The sequence below is a fragment of the Globicephala melas genome, chromosome 8 (assembly GCF_963455315.2).
Source record: "Globicephala melas chromosome 8, mGloMel1.2, whole genome shotgun sequence".
Taxonomy (NCBI): domain Eukaryota; kingdom Metazoa; phylum Chordata; class Mammalia; order Artiodactyla; family Delphinidae; genus Globicephala; species Globicephala melas.
Window position 1 is genome coordinate 74,532,557 of NC_083321.1, and position 24,392 is coordinate 74,556,948.

Consider the following 24,392-nt stretch of genomic DNA (forward strand, 5'->3'; position numbering starts at 1 on the left):
GCATGTGCACACACATGTGTATTTTCTCTTTGACATTCCCAGTGTATAACATTTAAGTGCTCTGAAAATATTTGCATTTGTTGATGAAGAATATTTAAGACAACAGAAGACATTGTAAATAGAGAGGGAAAGTACCAGTTTCCAGGACGTGGACTGAGCAGAAGCTCATCAAAAAAAGTTAAGCAAAACTGCACTAATGTCTTAGAACTCACAGTCTGTGAAAGGCCAATTTCATCAACGGATTAAGAATTCACTAATTTAAATATGCAGTTTTCATGAATCATAATTGTTTTTCTAGCAACTTTAAGTCTCTAATTATTATGTGTGAAGTGCTGATTTTCTTCTTTTCCTTTCTGGTAAAAGGCAGTGTATAAATAATAATGTTTTAAACTGTAAAAAGTAGTGATAAGGTCTTTTTTGTGCTTCAAATTGTATTTATTTCTGATATTTACTTGGAAGAAAAACGATTATGAAAAATATTTTTTGAAGGGGGTGTCTGTGAATCAACCATTATTAACTCATTAACTTTCTTTTCCATTAGTAATCCGTAACTTTGTAATTAAAGTAGGTTTTCAAGGCTTAGATTTTAAAATATAAATAAAATGGAACTAACATTCAGGTGGAAGACTCACTAAGAAAAGCTTTCCCTCTTTGGGTACGTCTGTATTGAATTATGACCTAACTAAGGGAAAAATGCTTGTCTATATTTTTAAGATATTTCCTAAAAGAAATAACCTGAACCTCTAAGTCTATTGGGAGGAACAAGTTGCAAAGAAGCAATTGTTATTTTAAATCATCAACACACTGTACAATTATTTCTCAATTTAGTTGCTTTTGGCCAAGAAGGACACCAGTAACTGACACCTGAAAACTCAGAAGTTACTTGTCTATTATAGGAATTTCTAGTACACATTTGTCAAGTTTTTCCATATTAATTTTCATGCGAGAATTTTGTATTTTTATGCTTATTGTATCTTTCAGGACAGATAAAGGAATCAAAGGACATTAATGTGCTATAGTGGTTATTGTTATAAAAGTGGCATTAGACAAAAAATGTTAAATATTCATGAAAATCCTTATTTCCCTTAGGTTCTGGCTAGCAAAGGATGCTGAGAAAATAACTCACAGAAGGAGGGAACTATAACACAGTACAGATAATCACAGGAGTTATAAACAAAGGCAGTTGACATTAATAATTAAATGAGAAAAATTCCCTGTAGAGGTTTAGATGAGCTACAGACACAATGTGTAAAATCACTTGCTTAACTGATAATTAGTTATGTTCTAGACCAGAGGAGTATATATTGATATAACTGGTTCTTCTACCCTATTTTTCTAGTCCAATAATTTGTCTAACGTAATAAATATAACTATTATACATTCCCTGTGAGGAAAAATCATCCCCATTAGAACCTGATGTTTTTATTATCTGTAAGGGAGTATTTAGTATAAGTAAATGTGACAGAGAAAGTTTATCACTTTTCCGAAGTTTTTGTGTTGTGCATTAAATTAATTCTAATGGAAACTCTATTATGGTTGTCAATGTCCAAGTATATATTAATCTGACGTTTGCAATGAAAGTTATTTATCATTTTATTATGAGATTTTTGATTTGGTTTTTGTTTTTTTACCTTTTTGTTTGTTTATTTTCTTTTCCCTGTTTTTGAAAATTGTTATCTGTCTCAACAGGGCATTCTTTAACGAAGAAACGTCAGAGCTGCTAAATACACTGGGACTCAGGTGATCCTAGTCACCAAGGATGGCCTCCTCTTGGAAACTTATTCTGTTTCTGTCAGTCACTGGGTGTCTTTCAGGTAAAAAACCCGCCTTACGTATCAAATAACAAAAATATATAAAGGTCTTCATTAACTATATCCTCCTGTGTTCATTTAAATTTATATCAGGATTCATCTTTTCAACAACAAGAAAAAGAGACAACAACCCTTAAACCTCTGTTAGCACCACAAAAAGTCACATATAATAAGGTGCTTATAAAAATACCATATAAATGTTAACAAAATAAGTGTCCATCCCATCTCATTGACTTTCATTTACAATCTAAATCATCATTTTATATATATATATATACATCTCTATAAAATATGGGTAGAGATATTTGTGAAAACATGAAAAATAAGTGAATAGTTTCAGAGACAGTGAAAGTTAAATGAACATCCTGGTTTATCATGATTATAGTCACTTATAAAAGAAATAAAGAGTCTTTAAATATTTTATCCTATCTTACATTCTTTCTGTGCAGTATTACCATCTTCCATGATGATCTGGTCTCTCTTTTATCTTCTCAGTGCCATTCTCCTCTTGAACTCATAAACTAACTGAGGGGAATGGAGGTAGGTTTGCAAGATGAAATGAATGATGCTCAGTTAAGATTGAATTTCAAATAAACAACATGTAATTACTTTATTTCTAGTATGTTTCATGCAATATGTTATTCTATTTTATCTAAAATTTAAATTTAACTGGTGTCCAGTGTTTTTATATATTAATCTGACAATGCTAGGTGGAGGAAGAGTGATAGATTGTAATATCGCTCCAAAGTTTTATTTTCATGTGCTGGCCCAACTTATCTCCCCGAAATAAACAGTCACTTCAAAGGAGGTATTATATAATGGTGTTGAAAGACAAAAATACTCAGCTTGAGTTGGTATCTGTGATGCCTAGATTTGTAGCTCATAAGGGAATCTAGGTGCTGCTCTTTCTGATGAAACAAGATGATGAGTCTGGAGGTAAGTTGTTTTTCAAATACTATAGACAAAGACAAAAAAAAGTCAAAAGCAAAGGACGTTTCTAATTTTTACATGGGATCTGATTTTTAATCATCTGCATTTAATATGAAGCATATATACACATATTAGTGATATTTAAAACATGAATTTATTTGTTGTAGATAGCTGTTTAAATAAAATTGATTAGATATTGAAAGGACCACTTATCAAGGATAATTATTTTCAAAACCTTTCTCCAGGGGCTTCCCTGGTGGCACAGTGGTTGAGAGTCCGCCTGCCGATGCAGGGGACACGGGTTCGTGCCCTGGTCCAGGAAGATCCCACATGCCGCGGAGCGGCTAGGCCCGTGAGCCATGGCCACTGAGCCTGCGAGTCCGGAGCCTGTGCTCCGCAACGGGAGAGGCCACAACAGTGAGAGGTCTGCGTATCGCAAAAAAACCAAACAAACAAAAACCTTTCTCCACCTCCTTATTTAGCGAATTATTCTAGAAGTATGGCTTTTATTATGCTCTTGTTACTTGGTGATACTTACATTCAATATTTACTATTTTATTTTATTATTAATGTTTTCCCTGGTTATTTGTCTATGAGTATTACCTAACAGGACCTATTTTGTACACTAACTTGATTACTATTACAGAAAATGTGGGTAATTAAGCCATAGGTCATAAACACATTTTATATTGTTGATGCTATTTGAACCAACACCAATTGAAGAAATAAGAGAAGACCCAGACTGTATTTCTTCTCTGTTTTATTTATTCATGTTTTAATGGGTGGATTATCTTGGGTGTGTTTAACTAGAAAATATAGAACTCTTACACAACCTTAAGTTTAAAAACTGGCTATTCAGAGCAATGAAACTTTGACACCATTCACAGGAATATACAGCCTTATATTAAAAATGCACTCAAAATTAAAACAATGAGATACCATTATACATATCAGAAAGGCTAAGATCCAGAAAAAAAAAGAGGAAGTAAAAGCAATACTAGTTACTCTTGAGGATGCAGAAAACAAGGAAGTTCATTAATTGCTGGTAAGGAGGCAAAATGGTACAGCCACCTTGGAAAATAGTTTGGCAGTGTTTACAAAGCTAACTGGTTTTACCATCTAATCAAGCATTTGGTTCCTAGGTATTTACCTAACTGATTTTAAAATTTATGGCACACAAAATACCTACACAAAAAAGTTTATACGAGCTTTAATAATAATCACCAAAAACTAGAAATAACCAAGATACCCTTCAATAAGTTAATAAACCATAGAAATTCCATATAATGCAATACTACTCAGTGATAAAAATAAATGAACTATCAAGTTATTCAAACACAGGATGAATACTATATGCATATTGCTAAGTGAAAGAATCCAGTCTGAATAGGTTACATACTGTATGATTTTATATATATGACCTTTTGGAAAGGGAAAAACTATAGAGAGTGCACAAATCAGTGATTGCCAGGGGTTGGGGTCAGGGGATGACTAAATGAGTGAAGGAAGCGTAGGCATTTTTCAGCTTGGTGAAACTATTCTGTATGATACTGTAGTGGTGGAAGAATAACATTATGCATTTATCAAAACCAATAGAGCTTAACAGCACAGAGTAAACCTTAATGTACATAAATTAAAATAATAATAATCTAGGAGGTTAGAGGGTCCCTGGATGAAACGCAGAATGTGACAAAGAATCTAACAGTATTACAAATGTATGAAACAACCTCCACTTTAGGGGAGTGTGGGAAAAATGGTACCAACTTAAGTAACTTTGGAAATGAATCTGTAAAACTAAAGGCAAAAACAAACAAACAAAAAACTGTACTTTGACACTGTACTCTAGTTAAGAACTTTATTTCTCTGTGTTAGCAACTCTAAAACCCCTATGCATGGGATTGAACAATTAAGTCAATGCATGGTGGATGGTGGGAGCCAACTGTCTCACTGATGGAGTGGAAGGTTACAGATAAGCAAGAGAAGAAGGCTAGAATTATCCATGTGGTAATGGATTAGAGTTGGAGACTTCAATATGAAGTCATGTTTAGCTTAATGTAGATACATATAGTTACATATGAAAAGTATTCATAGATATGTATATATACATGGCTAGGTGTACACACATATATTTACTTTTCTCTGTCATCTGAGAAGGCCTAGAAGCAATGTACTGCAGTAGAAACCAGCACACAAAGTGCCACGATCTTGGTTTCTAATACCATTCTCCAATTAAAAGAATCAGGGCTATTTGGAGATATGGCTGGTTCTTGGACTGGGGCAGGAAATATACTTGATTAGCCTAGAATATCTTGTGCCAGAAAGTGAGGAGCTGCTAAAGCAAACAAACCAGTAAACAAAAAACAAACATATGAGGAACCAATGTCAAAGGGACACAGGAACTAACTGAAAGAGAAAAATAATTACCGTATGCTAACAAGTATATATGGAATCTAAGAAAAATAAAAAAGTCATGAAGAACCTAGGGGCAAGATGGGAATAAAGACACAGACCTACTAGAGAATGGACTTGAGGATATGGGGAGGGGGGAGGGTAAGCTGTGACAAAGTGAGAGAGTGGCATGGACATATATACACTACCAAATGTAAAATAGATAGCTAGTGGGAAGCAGCTGCAGAGCACAGGGAGATCAACTCGGTGCTTTGTGACCACCTAGAGGGGTGGGATAGGGTGGAAGGGAGGGAGACGCAAGAGGGAAGAGATATGGGGATATATGTATATGTATAACTGATTCACTTTGTTATAAAGCAGAAACTAACACACCATTGTAAAGCAATTATACTCCAATAAAGATGTTAAAAAAAAAAAAAAAGAGTTCCCAATGGCCCAAACTGGAAAAATTTGAGCAAGAAAATAAAGAAGTATTGAGTTACAACCCAAAGAATAAAATTTAAAAGTCCATATGGATATAAATAAGTGATTGAATAATGAAAAGAATAGACAAACTTCCCATGTAGATGAATTTCAAATAATTTATTTAGATGCTTTGTTTTCAAGGAGGTGGAGTGTAGCTCCCACTTCCTTAAGTGTGGACTGCACATAGTGACGTGTCTCCAAAAAGTACAGAATAGAAAAGCGGAATAAAGAAAGTAGCTTTACAGCGGAGGAGAGTGATAAGGACTACATCAACCTAGTGATGAACAAGGTCAACACCAACCGTAACAGCATTTACCCAAGATATAATGTGACAAGAATGGCACCTCACCTCTGTAGTTTTCCTTCCTAAAGCCTGTGTCTCTATATCAGAAAAATCCCAACTGAGGAGCATTCTATGAAACACCTGGCCAGTAATCCTCAACATTTTCAAGGTCATCAAAAACCAAGAATATTGGAGAAACTGTCACAGAAAGAGGAGACTAAGGAAACATAATAAATAAATGTAATGCATTACCCTGGATAGGATCTTGCAACAGAAAAAAAAATATTTAAAAATTAAGGAAATCTGAATAAAGTATGTACTTCAGTTAAAAATAAAATGTCAATATTTGTCCATTATTTGTGGCAAATGTTCCATATTAATATAAGATATTAATAAAAGTGGAAACTGGTTTGGGTTTATGGAAACAAAATGGATTAAGCATAACAGTAGTGAAGGGCATCAGGAGCTGACAGATTCAAACGTTTTTTGGCAATAAAATATATAGAAGTTGGTAAATAATTAAATATTTTGTTTTAGAGGAAATAGCAAGGTCTCAATTTGCTTATGGAGTAGATGATATTGTCATTTGCTTGGATACTGAATAAAGTAGGGGGTGCAATTCAGAGTGGGGAAATACTGAACTCAGTAATGCACATGTTGAGCTTCAGATATTTGTGACACACTCAGATGGAGATGTTTAAAGAAAGATGACTGAGTTAAAAGTAAATTTGGGGTTCATTATGGGGTTCATTATTGTATAGATGGATTTGAAGCTCTGGGGAGGAAAATAATCACCCAAGGATTATGTAGGTAATGATGAGTCATAAGGCAAGGAAGAAATTCTGAGAAGCATGAATAAGGGGCAAGAGAAAGTATAGGTTGAAAAGCAGGGATGGTGAGTTGGGAGAAATTCTAGGAAAGAGTGATAACAGAACAGGTTCTGAGAAGGAGTGGTCAGCAGTGGCAATGCTGTAGGAATGTTACGTGAGATGAGTACTAAAAACATTTCCTCTTAATGCTAATGATAATTGCCTTTAACGAAGTAGTGGGAACATCTGTCTTATGATAATGAGCTGTGAAATGATTAGCAGAGGAGGAAAATAATACAGTTACTATAAATTTTGTTTTATGAGAAGTTGAGCTGAGGAGGAGAAAGAGAAAAAAAATGACAAATAACTTGGAAAAGAGAAATTCAGGAAGGAATGAATTTCATCTGTACATTTCTGGGTGTGTGTTTTAAGGTTAGAGAAACTACTGTTTATAGAAATATAATCCACATAATAGATTAAATAGATGTCAATTGTATATTGTGCTAATTAGCTTTAACTCCATAAAAATCATCCTCAAGTTTTTTAGCTTAAACAAAAACTTCAAAAATATTATTTCTCACAATTCTGAAAGTCAGTTTGGTGGTTCTTCCGATTTGGGAAGGTTCAGCTGATCTCTAAAACTTCCCATGAGGGTTGAAAGAATAGGACTTGATGGTGTCATGCGGTCTCACCCATGCTGCTGGTTACTATCTCCTACTAGTAAAGGCAGTGGGAATGACCTTGTCATGTCTCTGATCATCCAGTAGTCTAGCCCAGGCTCTTGGCTGTGGTTGCGGGTTCCTAGGTACAACAATAGAAAGGGTAGGTGCCAATTTGCAAGCATGGTTCAAGCCTGTCTGTCATGTTTACTAATGTCTCATTGACAAAAGCAAATCACATAGGCCAAGACTGATTCAAGGATTGGAAAACTATATTTGACCTCGTAAAGAGAGTAGCTGGAGAAGCATATTGTAAAGAATATGCAGTACAGTATTACAAACTATAGGCACTATGCTCTATAGTAGATCTGTAGGAAGTATGCATCTTGCATAATTGAAACTGTGCACCTTTGACTAATACTCCTTCTGTCCCCCCTCTCTACAGCCCCTGGCAACCACCATTCTACTCTGTTTCTATGAGTTTGATTATTTTTGCTTCCTCATATAAGTGGTACCCCTTAGAAATTTGCTAAGAGGGTAAATCTTATTTATTTTATATACTCTTACCACTAAATAATAATAATACTAATAACAATAATAATAATATAATGTCAAGAAGGCAGATGATAACTTTTGGAGTTGTTGGATATGTTTATGGCATAGATTGTGGTGATGGTTTCATGGGTATATACTTATTGCAAACTCATCAAGTTGTATATACTAAATATGTACAGCTTATTATAATTATACTTCAGTAAAGTGGTTTAAGGGTGTGCATAAAGCCATAAAAATAGCCATGCTCAGTTTTGAGTTCTACCACATGTTTATTGATATCTATAAATGTTTAACATGCAAATAATAACAATCCTGTTTTAGTTAACAATAAAGAAAATGGAATTTCTTCGTATCTTTATTTCAGAAACAGTGACAGAGACAGCACTGTGATCTAATAACCTCATTAGCTGAGCTTAAAAAGCTTTAAAAATCAGTCAAACTATTTTTATCCATATGAAATTAATTAAGTTCAATAAAATTTAAGCTTTTCATGATAGAATGTGTGAAATCATTTGGGGAAGCAATCATAATTACTAAAGCCTAGTTATGAACGTATATGTGACAAGAAGCATCAACATTTCAACCTCTACTGTGCCAAAATCCATGTTATTATATTCTTTAAAAGTGATTCTTCAAGGATATATTATCCTTCAAATATGTGAAGAGATAATGATTGGGAAGAGACAATAAGGTTCAGGATTTATAAGCAACTTGACTGGCATTTCAAGGTTCTTTGTGAATTGCTTTTCATTCAGTCTCCATGTTGAAGTAAATAAATAATAACAACAACAAAAGCTAAAGGGTTTACATTTTTCTGCTCTGTTATACAGAATACCCTATTCAATGGATTTCTTACTCATTATATTCCTTTTGAAATATGGCTAGTTTCTTTTGAAATGTTTAACAATGGGTGAAATCTATTACAATGATATTTATTACAAATAGATTTCTTTCTGTGAAATGTAATAGAATAGCCTTATAGGACACTGTCATATACAAATATTAATTTTAATATGTATTATTAGAATATCTAGAAAGCAGCTATTATTAGACTCATTAACACACACCCTTTTCTTTGAAGATTTTTGAAAGTGTTCTTTTTGCACTCCCTAGTACCAGCCTATATTTGTCAACATCACAATTCTATTTATATATTTCTATCAAAGTTATAACTTAAAATAATATTTAATTAGATTTATTAAAGCTAGATGTATTTATATCTCTTCTAAAATGAAAAAAATGTATTTCTCTAACTGCATTTATAAATCTTAGAATTAAAAATAATTTGGAGATTGTGAAGTCCAGTTCCTTGTACTTGGGCAAGTAAAATACTGTTTGTTCTCAAAAGGGATGAGAGGCTCAGGAAGATTCTGTCATATGCCCAACATCATATAGATGGTAACTAGTGGAAGAATAATGAGAAAGCTGCCTCCTACAACAATTCTTTCAGCATAGCAGGTGACATGAAGGGGAGGCAAAAGAGGAAATCCAGTTGCTCAGAGCTACACTGACCTCCTTCCTACATAAGTACATCTAGTTACCTTCCTTGGCTTACTTTCAGATGCTTTCAATATAAGCTGTATTGCTTCAAAAACAAGCCTGCAAATAAGGCATTTTTTCTCTACTTTGACCCCATTCTCCTCCACTGGGTTAAATCCATTTTATTGGAAAGGTGACAGCCTGCTCCTTCTGCCAAGAGGATGATATACTATTAAACAGAGAATGTCTGTCATTGATAAGCTTATACAAATACTATCCTTCTTCTTACTGGCAGTGTGGTAAATAGCACAGAACTTTGTCACTGTCAGCTAGTGCTGCCTAATAACTTTAAAAGGAAATGAAAACAAAAGTGTTACTGAAAACAGGTGCCTGATAATATTAAGTCTGACTGGGCTACTGCAGATGAGAAAGAGAAATGGATTATGGCTCCTCCGTGATCATTTTGAAATTATGTATGTGCACACTGAATTGGTCCCCCAGGAAGTCATGATGATAATGGAGCCTACCTCAGTGCAGAAAACCAAGTTGACTCTTATCAGCTGTGCACTGGTGGTATTAGACATGTAATTAATCAGAATATAATTTAATTTCTCCTGTGAGCAAGGTGGAGGGCAGCAGGGGGAGGGGAGTGCATCATCTGAATTTAGAGAGTTGTTTTTGTTATTTTTATCTTAAAGGCAAAGGAAACGTTAAAAAGTATCTGAAATTGGCAGCACTTCCTGGAGTGATATAAAATGAAACCATCAACTAAAGAAAGCATCCTAGAGAATTGAGGATAAATATGTGTTCTCAGTGTTTTGAAGATTAAAGAGAAAATTAACTAATTTATTAAGTCATCTAAATGTTATTTATCTTACATAAAAAAATATTAAAAATATATTTCCCCTTGAGTTTGGTTAAGGAGTAAGCACTATACATCAAAGTATGTTGTAATCCAGAAAGTGCCATGAAAGTTATCCCATGCTTTTTACACTGGACTGGCATTATTATTTTTAATGATGACAAATATTTGTTGATAAAAAATGAATCATATACTACATTGATTCTCTTTGTTATTTTAAAATAATGCTCAAAGAATTTGTATTGTATCAAGTGCCCACAAGAAAATGTAAATGAATATTCACAGTATCATTCTTTAAACAGAGATAAATTTCTACCACAGTAATACTACTGTGAAATATGTTTATTTATGGCAGAGATTACTAACTGCTTAGTATGAACTTCTGGGGAGCTGCCCCCATGCATTAGCTTGAGCCATTGTCAGCAAGAAAACAGCTACTTTTTTGTAACTCATTGGTTCAAATACAAGTCAATTCTGTCTGTAAAATGGAGAGACATACACTGAGCCCCAAGGAAAGCTGAACACAGTTGAGACGCAGAACAAATGCAAGGAAAAATTTCTCCTCTCCTTGACTTTAAATAAATTGTATAGGTTTATCAGGACACAAATTCTGTAAATATACCATGTGTAAAATAAACCCTATATAATTAGTTGTGAGAATGGAAAAGGGTTAAGTGCTGTATAATTTTATGTTTATTTTAGCTCTTTGGGAACATCTTATTTTTCTAACCATTAATCAAGTTAACTACAGATTTCTTGAAATTTAGTCATCAACTTCTATATTTGATAATATTTATTCGATATAGATGTCAACACAATAAATTTTTCTTTCTAGCATTTGAAAAAAATGCTTTCCATTCTAATTCTCAGTGTTGGTTTAACACTGAAATTTGTCAGATAACTTAATTATTCCTAATGATCTGTTTATGATGCTGGCTATGATTGCAGCATGACCTTAACTACTGTGGATTTAGAGTATGGTGGAACCATCCAAATGGTGACAATCAGGGATAAATTTGGTTTTAAGTGATGATTTTTCCTTTTTAGTACTTGCATATTTTGCAATTATTATTTTTACATGTTTAAATAAAAAATTATAAGGCCATCTGCTCTATAAAAACAGAGGTGATACCTATTTTATTTGATGTTTCATACACAAGTTCTAGCATAATATTTTCTGTAAGTACAGGTACCTATTTTTAAGTGAATTAAAGGAAACAATTAATTGTTTGATTTGTTTCTTCTGTTAAGAGGGGCATAAGCTATGCTTCTGGTTATAGCACTTTCTGGCTAGAAAACATCCAAAAGGAATGAATGATTTTGTATTCTCTAACCTGATTGTTCTGATGTGTGTGTTTTTTAATTGAAGTATAGTTGATTTAAAACATTATATTAGTTTCAGTTGTACAATACAATGAATCCATATTTTTATAGATTATACTCTATTTATAGTTATTACCAAATAATTGCTATATTCTACTCTGCTGTACAATATATCCTTGTTGCTTATCAATTTTATACTAGTAGTTTGTGTCTCTTAATCTCATACCCCTATCTTGCCCATCCTCCTTTCCCTCTCCCTACTGGTAACTATTAGTTCATTCTCTATATGTGTGCATCTGTTTCTGTTTTTTTATATTCATTTGTTTTATTTTTTAGATTCCACATATAAGTGATAACATACAGTATTTGTCTTTCTCTGTCTGACCTATTTCACTAAGCATAGTACTCTCTAGGTCCTTCTCTGTCTGACTTATTTCACTAAGCATAATACTCTTTAGGTCCATCCATGTTACTGCAAATGGCAGAATGCCATTCAGTTTTTATGTCTGAGTAATATTCCATTTTATGTATATACCACATCTTCTTTATCCGTTCATCTATTGATGGGCACTTAGGTTGTTTCAATGTCTTGGTTACTATAAATAATGTTTCTATGAACATTGAGGTACATATATTTTTTATTTTTTGCATATATCTTTTTGAATTAGTGTTTTTGTTTTCTTCAGATATATACTCAGGAGTGGAACTTCTGGATCATATGGTAGTTTTACTTTTAGTATTTTGAGGAACGTCCCATAGTGTTTTCCACAGTGGCTGCAGCAATTTACATTCCAACCAGTAGTGTCCATTTTTTCCACATCCTCTCCAACATTTGCTATTGATGTTTGCCATTCTGGTAAGTGTGAGGTGATGTCTCATTGTAGTTTTGATTTGTATTTCTCTAATGATTAGCATGGTTGAGCATCTTTTCATATGCCTGTTAGCCATCTGCATGTCTTCATTGGAAAAATATTCAAATTTTCTGCCCATTTTTAATCAGGTTGTTTATTTTTTCAATATTGAGTTGTATAAGCTGCTTATATATTTTGAATATTAACTCCTTATTTGTCTTATCATTTGCAAATATCTTCTCTCATTCAATAGGTTGTCTTTTTTTTTTTTTTTTGATGGTTTCCTTTGCTGTGCAAAATCTTTTAGCTTAATTAGGTCCCACTTGTTTATTTTTGCTTTTATTTCTTTTGCCTTAGGAGACATATACAAAAGAATATCGCTATGATTTATGTCAAAGGATGTTCTGCCTATTTTCTCTCCTAAGAGTTCTATGGTTTCAGATGTTACAGTTAGGTATTTAACCCATTTTGAATTTATTTTTGTATATGATGTGAGGAAATGTTTTAATCTCATTATTTAACATGAAGTGCAGTTTTCCCAGCATCAGTTATTTAAGAGTCTATCTTTTCTCCATTGCATATTCTTGCTTCCTTTGTCATCGATTATTTGACCATAAGTGTGTGGGTTTATTTCAGGGCTCTCTATACTATTCTATTGCTCTATGTGTCTATATTTGATACAGTACCATGCTGTTTTGATTATTGTAGCTTTGTAGTACATGTGGGGACTAAGCAACATGTTATTAAAAAATCAATGGGTCAATGAAGAAATCAAAGAAGAAATCGGAAAATACCTGGAGACAATGAAAATGGAAACACAGCTTTCCAAAGTCTTTGGGATGCAACAAAAACATATGGGAACTTCTAATAAGGAAGGTTATAGCAGTATAGGCCTACATCAAGAAACAGGAAATATCTCAAATAAACAACCTAACACATCATCTAAAGGAATTAGGAAAAGAAGCTCAAAGCCCAAAGTCAGCAGAAGGAAGGAAATAATAAAGATAAGAAAGGAAATAATTAGAGACCAAAAAACAACAGAAAAGATTAATGAAACCAAGTACTGGTTTTTTGAAATGATAAACATAATTGATAAATGTTTAGTCAGGTTTGTCAAGAATAAAAGACAAAGGGCCCAAGTAAACAAAATAAGAAATGAAAGAGGAAAAATAACAACTGATACCACAGAGATACAAAAAAATCAGAAGAGAACACTATGAACAGTTATACACCAACAAATTGGAAAACCTAGAAAAAATGGACAAAGTTCTAGAAACATGCAACCTGCCAAGACTGAATCAGGAAGAAATAGACGTTCTTAACAGAATCATTAGTAGTGAAATTGAATTTGTAATTAAAACAAAACAAAACAAAACAAAACAAAAAACCTCCCTGCAAACAAAAGTTCTGATATGTTTTCAATACCAAGAACTATGCTGAGCCTTGTTTGGACATTCTGAAGTCTTGAGTTAAAGAAGTAGCAATTATCTTAGGTTAGATTAGGAGACTGTGAAAATAGCCTGTAAAAATTTGAAAGAAATAAAGAGGAAAAAAAAGAAATGAAAAAATAAAGCAAAGAAAAATAAATTAGGTCAAATTTTTAAATTATTAGTGCATTTGATCAGGCTTCTCTGGTCTCATGTCACCCATTTCTGCTCAGCATGTATTCTGGCAGATTTTGTTTCAAGAGATTCTAAAGTTCCCCAAGAGGACACTTGGCTTATATACTCTTTACTTGCTCTTTTATAGTGATTCAGAGAGATGTACTAGCTGATATCTTTGCTGACATAGAGCTGTCTTTGTTTAAAGCCTAAATTGGTAAGAGCTATTTCAAATTGGGCCCTGGATCCATATTTTTTTCAGTATAACTCTGAAGATAGTAACTGTTTTTTTTTAATAGGATTCAGTAGAACTTTTGGTGCAGCATTGTTTTATTTATGGTTTGGTCTGTCTTATAAAAAATATCATAGCTGTGGATAAAAAGTTCCAAGTGGGCATGACATATATAATGTGTCAAAGATGTTGTTTATTGGGGGTAGAGATTACAGAGATAAAAGGAATTTAAAAAATAATAATCTCATTCTCAGTTCCAGTGGCCTAATAAATTCCAAATACCTTTCAGTCCAATTTATTTGTTTGTTAATTTAACAAATACTAATTCAGTGTCTACTATATATTGCTCTGTTCATCAAGGATATAGCAGTGAACAAGACAGACAAAATTTGTGTCCTTAAGGAACTCACTTTCTAGGAAGAGAGACAACTTAGCAAGAAATGAAATAACACAAGACCTAAAAAGGATAATTTTTATAAAGAAACTAAGTGGAATAAAGGGATAGTAAGTGATGTGTATGGAGATGGGGTAGCAAGATGTTACGTTACACAGGGTTATCAAGAAAGGTCACTCTGAGTAGGTCTCCAAGGAAAGACCTAATAAAAGTGGAAAAGGAAACCAGGTGAATATCTGGGTAAAAGGGTTTCAGCCACAGTGTTAAGTCATCAAGGGGAAACAGGGGCTTCCCTGGTGGTGCAGTGGTTGAGAGTCCGCCTGCTGATGCAGGGGACACAGGTTCGTGCCCTGGTCTGAGAGGATCCCACATGCCATGGAACAGCTGGGCCCATGAGCCATGGCCACTGGGCCTGCGCATCCGGAGCCTGTGCCCCGCAATGGGAGAGGCCACAACAGTGAGAGGCCCGGTTACAGCGAAAAAAAAAAAAAAAAAGAGGAAACAGACTTACTGTGTTTGAAAAAGAACCAATACAGAAGAAGAGAGGAAACCAATATAGATGAAGAGAGTATATGACAAGAAAAGTGATAAGGAAAAATAGAGAGGCAATGACCAGATCATATTTTAAGCAGAAGAGAGATGTAACTTGATAACATGTTAAAAGATTGTGCTAGGTTCTTTACAAAAAATAGATTTTAGAGCTTGGGAAAGAATGTAGGCAGGGAAAATAGGTAAGTTACTACTGCAAAAGTCTGGAAGAAAGAAGACAGCAATGAGGATTTAGAACTGCAAGTATTCAATGGATATTTATTGATTTCATTAGAAGTCAGCAATGGTATGTGCTTACCAAAAAGGAGTTAGCATGATCTTCAGCTGTATTAACAATGTCTAGAATAAGGGAGAGGTTAGATCTACTTTGCATCTGTTTGCTAACAATGACTATAGTATTATGTTCAGTTCTAGGCTAGATCATATTATGGAAACATGGATAAATAAGAATGGGTTCAGTGGAGGGAAAACAAGTGATGAAGAAAAATTTGAAACCATATTATAATAGAAAAGATAAAAGAAATTAAAGGAATGAGAACTAAATTAAAGATTCAGCTAATGTTTAAGGTAATTTTTGACCAGATTCAGGGGAAACTTCCTTCTTTTTGCAAGGTCTTCCCTGAATTAATTAATGGATACTTTTCTAAGCTAATGAGTAAAATATTCAGAACTCCAATATACAAATGTCTTAGGAGAGGCAGGCAAAAGTATTTTTATAGTTGAACTCTGGGTATAGACCCTGGTCTATATTACAGAATGATTTACAGAATCTGGTCATGATTTACAGAATGATTTGACCTGCCTGTATTATATCCAGATTAACAGTAATGACTTTCAATTGCAAATTATCTTCTGTATTTGGGATATTGAGAGTTGGCCTTTGTGTATTGTCTAGTAAACAAGTATAATTATTCATGGCATAAAACAAGCTGCAAAGACTGAAAAAAATAACCTTTTTTCCCCTTAATGTATCATATATAAATATCATTTTCAGTATCCTGATATCTTGGTGAGATGCATCAGCTTATTATTTCCCGTAGCAAGAAAGAATTGTCACATGGCAAATAAGCCAGAATCTCAGCTCAAAAGACAGATTTTTTTAAAGGTCTAACAACTGTTATCTTTAAGTAGCTAAAAGTTTGTTATATATAAGCAGCTTACACTTATTCTAAAGAAATCCAAAGGGACAAACCAGTCAAAGTACAGTAAAATGAGAGGTACAATTAATTTGTCTAAAAAGAAGATCACTCTAAGCAACCAGTGTCTGCCTGTGGTAGAATCAACTGTATCTCAAGAGAGTCTGTCAGTTCTCAGGCATGAGCTGAATGATTATTATATAAAGATAATTTTAGCATCAAAGGGCTTGCTCAATCAGATGATATCAATTTTTCCTCTAATCCTTAAATCTATGATTCGGAAAGTTGGACTTTAAGGAATAGTTACAAGATTTTAATTTTATTTTATCATGTTTTTAATAACAGAGGATGTTTAATAATAGAGGAATACCAAATGAGAGAATGGTGAATAGTTATAGGTAGAAGAACTGGGAATGGAAAGAATAGGTTGGAGTTTAGAAACAATATATGGATACATCCAGTGGAGTTGACACTTACCGGACATAAGGGATAAAAGAGGAGAAAATAAAAAATCCTCCAGTCTGCTATTTTGAGCCAGTATGTGGGAGAAGAGTGGAGCCAACAATAGAAATAAAGACCAAAAAAGAGATTAGTTTGAAATTAAAGATAGCAAACTATGATGTAATATTGAATTTAAGGAACAAACAGTTGTTATTGTCAAATAAATGCAATGAATTGGGGAAAAATAATGCACTAGAATCTCATTATGTAGCATAAATTGGCAAGAACCTAATCTGTTCCAGATTCCATCCCAGGAGATTTATTTTTTTAGAGCAATAAAATAGGTCTGATTATAAAAATGGTCTTTTCATGAACTCAAATGATTCCATTCTATGAAGCTATTCTGTTTGGTCAGAACCTTGTTTTAAATAAAGTTTCCTATAAGTTTTCAGAATGATTCCCTCCAGAATGCAAAATAACGCATTCGACGAGAAATAGACTAGAATTAGGAGGGCCGTGTGCTAATTTAAACTTTGCCACAAATTGTGAATTTCCTCATTTCTTTCTTTGTGACACAGCGTCTTAGGCTATATTATTTTAAATCTCCTTCTATATTCTAATATTGTTTTCCAATCATCTCAGAACTTTTACTACAGCCTCAAAGGTGAGAATAGACACTGTGTCCCAATATTTGAAAGAAATATTGCTGGACACATGGGTGTGTTATTTACTAGAAGATGCCAAATACAGTTCTGCCTAAACAATCAGACAATAAGAAATTTAAGGAAAGTTAAAAGAAGTTAAAAAATCATCAGACTATATAAAGCTGACAGAAGTGGAGTGAGTTTTCTCTTCCCATCACTAAGGGGAAAGAAAGAAGATATTTTCCTCAAGCCAAGAGAGAAGGCTCCAGGGGAACTCTTTGTAGCAATGGGAGTGTCTGCAATAGAAGAGACCTGTCTCTCACTCCACCACTAAATACTTGCTAAGCTACAGAAACTCAGATGTCCCTTACAAAGAGAGGGATGGAGCCGAACATGTTAGAAAAATCTTCAGAAAGCCTGAGGTGCTTTCCCTAGACTTTGAAGGTGGGTGATATGGTAGTCAGAGTATAGAAACTAACTCCTGTTGCTTAAAGTCATGAAGCTGGTAAGAGTTACCCTTGAAGGCTGAATGAGACGCAAAGGTCACAGAGGATACACTAACTACTAGCATTTGGAAGGGCAAAAGTTCGTGAACTTCCTGGGGGACAGAGGTTGATCCTGATGGGCTTGACCCATCTCAATGGATTCTAGTCAATGCCATGTGATAGGAGATGAACTAAGAAAAAGAAAAAGAGGTAGCCTCCTAGAGGCTAGAACTGGGAGGGAGGCATCAACACAGGACATCAGTCAGAGGGTAGATTGTCATATCCAGGAACTGGGCAGCATGATGGGTTATAAGAAATCTTTAAAGAACCATCATGTGCAAGCCACTAGAGAATCAGCATTTTGTCATCTGACATGCAGAGAGCCTTGGTGACAGTATCACAACAGTGCCAGTCAACTAACATTTTTGGCCTTGATCTTTCCAACAACATCTGAAAGATTCATCAGGAGAAAGGATGACAGGAAAAAAACCTCCACTTTGGCCCTACCTCAGGTCTCCTTTTCACAGGGCAAACCTAATCTGGGGAGAAGAGGGATGACAGATTAAAATTTGGCTTTGGAAGGGCTGGGTATATTAGTATACTAAAAATTAGTCACAATTACCAAAGCATACCTTGTTTTAATACCTTAAAATATATGGAAAGCTGATGACTCATTGAGAATGTCATCTAGGGCAGAAGAAGGAAAATCTGTCAGTGATTGGAGAAAAATAAAACTTTTCAGTTTCAATCATGAGCTCATTCTGTATCACTGGATATTCTCTCCTTATTGACATATAAACCTGCTGGTAGCCTTTCACTGGTATTATTCTTCCAGTAAAAAAAACATTAAATGCTACTCTGAGTCAAGCAATGTCCTGGATGCTGTGAATAAACCAGAGGAAACAGCATCCTACACATTCTTTGTTCACTAAGGTTACAGACATTTGGACTGATGAACAAATCAGGAACTACAATGAGGGAGGAAACATGTCCAGGAGTCTCTATGGTATAAAGCATTCCTAATATTAATCATAATTGCATTAGAGATCTTCTGGAGACCCTCTCCTGGCACACTTATCAATTCACACCAAAAAACTTCAGGAAAAGACAGGGCTTAAGTGGACGGTGAGGTGTTGAGTGTATTTGAATGAGTGGAAGGAAAAGTATATTAAAGCAGAGGAAAGGTACTAGCATTTCACACAGAGAGCCCTAGCTTTCCCTGCTTTTATCCTTCAGTACACAATTGCTTCCATTCCCCCCAAACACTCATATTCCACAGCCATATGCTCTAAATGGACTCTTCACAGAAAGGAAAATAAATTCAGAGTGTATAACTTGAGTATCTACAAGTGATTAATTTAAATGTTTAGAGAAAGCATGGAATTAAGAACAAATAGATGTTTTTACTAGATTACTGTGCAGAAGTTATGAACTGTTATTCAAGCTTGTATCCTTGGCAGATATTTTCTTTAAAATGAAGTAAGTAGGGAGACCTTCAAAATGGCAGAAGAATAAGATGTGGAGATCAAATTCCTCCCCACAAATGCATCAGAAATACATCTACATGTGGAACAACTCCTACAGAACACCCATTGAACACTGGCAGAAGACCTCAGACCTCCCAAAAGGCAAGAAACTCCCCACATACCTGGGTAGGGTAAAACAAAAATGAAAAAAGAGAGGCAAAAGAATAGGGATGGGACCTGCACCAATGGGAGGGAGCTGTGAAGGAGGAAAGGTTTCCAAACATTAGGAAACCCCTTCGCGGGAGGAGACTTCGGGTGGCAGAGAGGGGAAGCTTCAGAGCCACGGAGGAGAGCACAGCAACAGGGGTGCGGAGGACAAAGCAGAGAGATTCCGGCACAGAGGATCAGAGCTGACCAGCACTCACCAGCCCCAGAGGCTTGTCTGCTCAACCGCTGGGACAGGTGGGGGCTGGGAGCTGAGGCTAAGGCTTCAGAGGTCAGATCCCAGGGAGAGGACTGGGGTTGCCTGCGTGAACGCAGCCTGAAGGGGGCTAGTATGCCACAGCGAGCCGGTAATATGTCCAGGAAAAGGTCTGGAACTGCCAAGCAGGCAAGATACTTTTTCTTGCCTCTTTGTTTTGTGGTGTGCAAGGAGAGGGGATTAAGAGCGCAGCCTAAACGAGTTCCAAAGACAGGTGCGAGCTGCGGCTATCATCGCAGACCTCAGAGACGGGCCTGAGACGCTAAGGCTGCTGCTGCAGCCACCAAGAAGTCTGTGTGCGAGCACAGGTCACTATCCACACCTCCCCTCCCAGGAGCCTGTGCAGCCCACCACTGCCAGGGTCCTGTGATCCAGGGACAACTTCCCTGGGAGAACACACGGTGTGGCTCAGGCTTTTGCAACATCAGGCCGGCCACTGACACCACAGGATCACCCTGCATCTGTATCCCTTCCTCCCCCAATCCTGAGTGAGCCAGAGACCCCTAATCAGCTACTCCTTTAACCCCGTCCTGTCTGAACAAAGAACAGACACCCTCATGTGACCTACATGCACAGGCCGGGCCAAATCCAAAGCTGAACCCCGGGAGCTGTGCGAACAAAGAAGAGAAAGGGAAACCTCTCCCAGCAACCTCAGGAGCAGCAGATTAAATCTCCACAATCAATTTGATGTACCCTGCATCTTGGGACTAGCTGAAGAGACAACGAGTCATCCCAAATTGAGGCAGTTGACTTTGGGAGCAACAATATATATATATATTTTTCCTTTTCTCTTTTTGTGAGTATGTATATGTATGCTTCTGTGTGTGATTTTTTCTGTATAGCTTTGCTTTTACCATTTGTTCTAGGGTTCTGTCTCTCCGGGTTTTTTTTTTTTTTTTAATAGTTTTTAGCGCTTGTTATCATTGGTGGATTTGTTTTTTGGTTTGGTTTCTCTCATCTTTCTTTCTTTTTTTTAGAATTACTTTTTTTTTAATTTTTAATAATTATTTTGTATTTTTTATTTTAATAAGCTTATTTTATTTTTCTTTCTTTCTTTCATTCTTCTTTCTTTTTTCCTTTCTTTCCTTTTTTTTTCCTTTTATTCTTAGCTGTGTGGATGACAGGGTCATGGTGCTCTGGCTGGGCGTCAGGGCCTTTGAGGTGGGAGAGCCAAGTTCAGGACATTGGCCCACCAGAGACCTCCCAGCTCCATGTAATATCAAATGGTGAAAATCTCCCAAAGATCTCCATCTCAATGCCAAGACCCAGCTCCACTCAACGATCAGCAAGCTAAGTTTCAGGACACCCTATACGAAACAACTAGCAAGACAGGAACACAACCCCACCCACTAGGAGAAAGGCTGCCTAAAATCATAATAAGGTCACACCACCCCAAAAAACACCACTGGACACAGACCTGCCCACCAGAAAGACAAGATCTAGCCTCATACACCAGAAAACAGGCACTAGTCCCCTCCAGCAGGAAACCTACAAAACCCACTGAACAAACCTTCCTCACTGGTGGCAACACCAAAAACAATGGGAACTACGAACCTGCAGCCTGTGAAAAGGAGACCCTAAACACAGTAAGTTAAGCAAAATGAGAAGACAGAGAAACACACAGCAGATGAAAGAGCAAGGTAAAAACCCACCAGACCAAACAAATGAAGAGGATATAGGCAGTCTACCTAAAAAAGAATTCAGAATAATGATAGAAAAGATGATCCAGAATCTTGGAAATAGAATGGAGAATATAAAAGAAATGTTTAACAGGGACCTAGAAGAACTAAAGAGCAAACAAACAATGATGAACAACACAATAAATGAAATTAAAAATTCTGTAGAAGGAATCAATAGCAGAATAACTGAGGCAGAATGGATAAGTGACCTGGAAGATAAAATAGTGGAAATAACTACTGCAGAGCAAAATAAAGAAAAAAGAATGAAAAGAATAGAGGACAGTCTCAGAGACCTCTGGTACAACACTAAATGCACCAACATTTGAATTATAGGAGTCCCAGAAAAAGAAGAGAAAAAGAAAGGGACTGAGAAAATATTTGAAGAGATTAGTTGAAAACTTCCCTAATATAGGAAAGGAAACAGTTAATCAAGTCCAGAAAGCACAGACAGTCCCATACAGGACAAATCTAAGGAGAAACATGCCAAGAAAACTATCAAAAATTAAATATAAAGAAAAAATATTAAAAGCAGCAAGGGAAAATGAACAAGTAACATAAAAGGGAATCCCCATAAGGTTTACAGCTGATCTATCAGCAGAAACTCTGCAAGCCAGAAGGGAGTGGCAAGACATGTTTAAAGTGATGAAAGGGAAAAAACATACAACCAAGATTACTCTCCCCAGCAAGGATCTCATTCAGATTCTATGGAGAAATTAAAACCTTTACAGACTAGCAAAAGCTAAGAGAATTCAGCACCACCAAATCAGTTTTACAACAAATGGTAAAGGAACTTCTCTAGGCAGGAAACACAAGAGGAGGAAAAGACCTACAATAACAAACCCAAAACAATTAAGGAAATGGTCATAGAAACATACATATCGATAATTACCTTAAATGTAAATGGATTAAATGCTCCAACCAAAAGACATAGACTGGCTGAATGGATACAAAAACAAGACAGATATATATGCTGTCTACAAGAGACCCACTTCAAACCTAGGGGCACATACAGACTGAAAGTGAGGGGATGGAAAAATATATTCCATGCAAATGGAAACCAAAAGAAAGCTGGAGTAGCAATTCTCATATTAGGCAAAATAGACTTTAAAATATAGACTATTACAAGAGACAAAGAAGGACACTACATAATAATCAAGGGATCAATCCAAGAGAATATATAACAATGGTAAATATTTATGCACCCTACATAGGAGCACCTCAATACATAAGGCAAATGCTTACAGCCATAAAAGGGGAAATTGACAGTAACACAATCATAGTAGGGGATGATTTCACTCCACTTTCACCAGTGGATTGATCATCCAAAATTTCCTATATTGCTATTCATTTTGGTCTCATGTTTATGGATTCCACAGAAGGTGATAAGTATCTTTCACCTCTTCCTCCATTAGAAAATTAGGTTAATAATGGGTTTGTTGATCAAGAGCAACACAACTGACTAAAACGTACATGGAGAGAATAATCAATAAACAGCATTTCTAGAAATAAATAAGGAAACACAAGCTTTAAATGATACATTAAACACGATGGACTTACTTGTTATATATAGGACATTCTATCCAAAAACAACAGAATACACTTTCTTCTCAAGTACTCATGGAACATTCTCCAGGATAGATCATATCTTGGGTCATAAATCAAGCCTTGGGAAATTTAAGGGCACTGAAATCATATCAAATATCTTTTCTGACCACAACGCTATGAGACTAGATATCAATTACAGGAAAAAATCTGTAAAAAATACAAACACATGGAGGCTAAACAATATACTACTTAATAACAAAGAGATCACTGAGGAAATCAAAAAATACCTAGAAACAAATGACAATGAAAACACAATGACCCAAAACCTATGGGATACAGCAAAAGCAGTTCTAAGAGGGAAATTTATAGCAATACAATACTATCATAAGAAACAAGAAACATCTCAAATAACAACCTAACCTTACATCTAAAGCAATTAGAAAGCAAAGAACAACAACAAAAAGCCCCCCACCAAAGTTAGCAAAAGGAAAGGAATCATAAAGATCAGATCAGAAATAAATGAAAAACAAAGGAAGGAAACAATAGCAAAGATCGATAAAACTAAAAGCTGATTCTTTGAGAAGATAAACAAAATTGATAGACCATTAGCCAGACTCTTCAAGAAAAAAAAGGGAGGAGACTCAAATCAATAGAATTAGAAAAGAAAAAGGAGAAGTCACAACTGACAGTGCAGAAATACAAAGGATCATGAGTGATTACTACCAGCAACTATGTGCCAATAAAATGGAAAACCTGGAAGAAATGGACAAATTCCTAGAAAACCACAACCTTCTGAGACTGAACCAGGAAGAAATAGAAAATATAAACCAACCAGTCACAAGCACTGAAATTGAAACTGTGATTAACAATCTGCCAACAAACAGAAGCCCAGTACCAGATGGCTTCACAGGAGAATTCTATCAAACATTTAAAGAGCTAACACGTATCGTTCTCTAACTCTTCCAAAATATAGCAGAGGGAAGAGCACTCCCAAACTCATTCTACTAGGCCACCATCACCCTGATACCAAAACCAGACAAAGATGTCACAAAGAAAGAAAATTACAAGCCAATACCACTGATGAACATAGATGCAAAAATTCTCAAGAATATACTAGCAAGCAGAATCCAACAGCACATTAAATGGATCATACACGATGACCAAGTGGGATTTATATCAGGAATGCAAGGATTCTTCAATATACACAAATCAATCCATGTGATACACCATATTAACAAATTGAAGAATAAAAACCCTATGATCATCTCAATAGATGCAGAAAAAGCTTTTGACAATATTCAAC

At 35.3% G+C, this 24,392-nt stretch overlaps 1 protein-coding gene across 4 annotated transcripts in view; it reads left to right on the forward strand.

Annotated features, from left to right (window-relative positions):
* CNTN5 (contactin 5) overlaps positions 1-24,392 on the forward strand; it is a 1,371,648-nt gene that overhangs the window by 585,870 nt on the left and 761,386 nt on the right. For all 4 annotated transcript variants that reach the window (XM_060303945.1, XM_030883710.2, XM_060303947.1 and 1 more), the window contains one exon: positions 1,690-1,814. In XM_060303945.1, coding sequence (XP_060159928.1) covers positions 1,760-1,814 — 55 coding nt within the window. In that variant the 5' untranslated portion in view covers positions 1,690-1,759. The remainder of the gene's footprint in view (positions 1-1,689; positions 1,815-24,392) is intronic.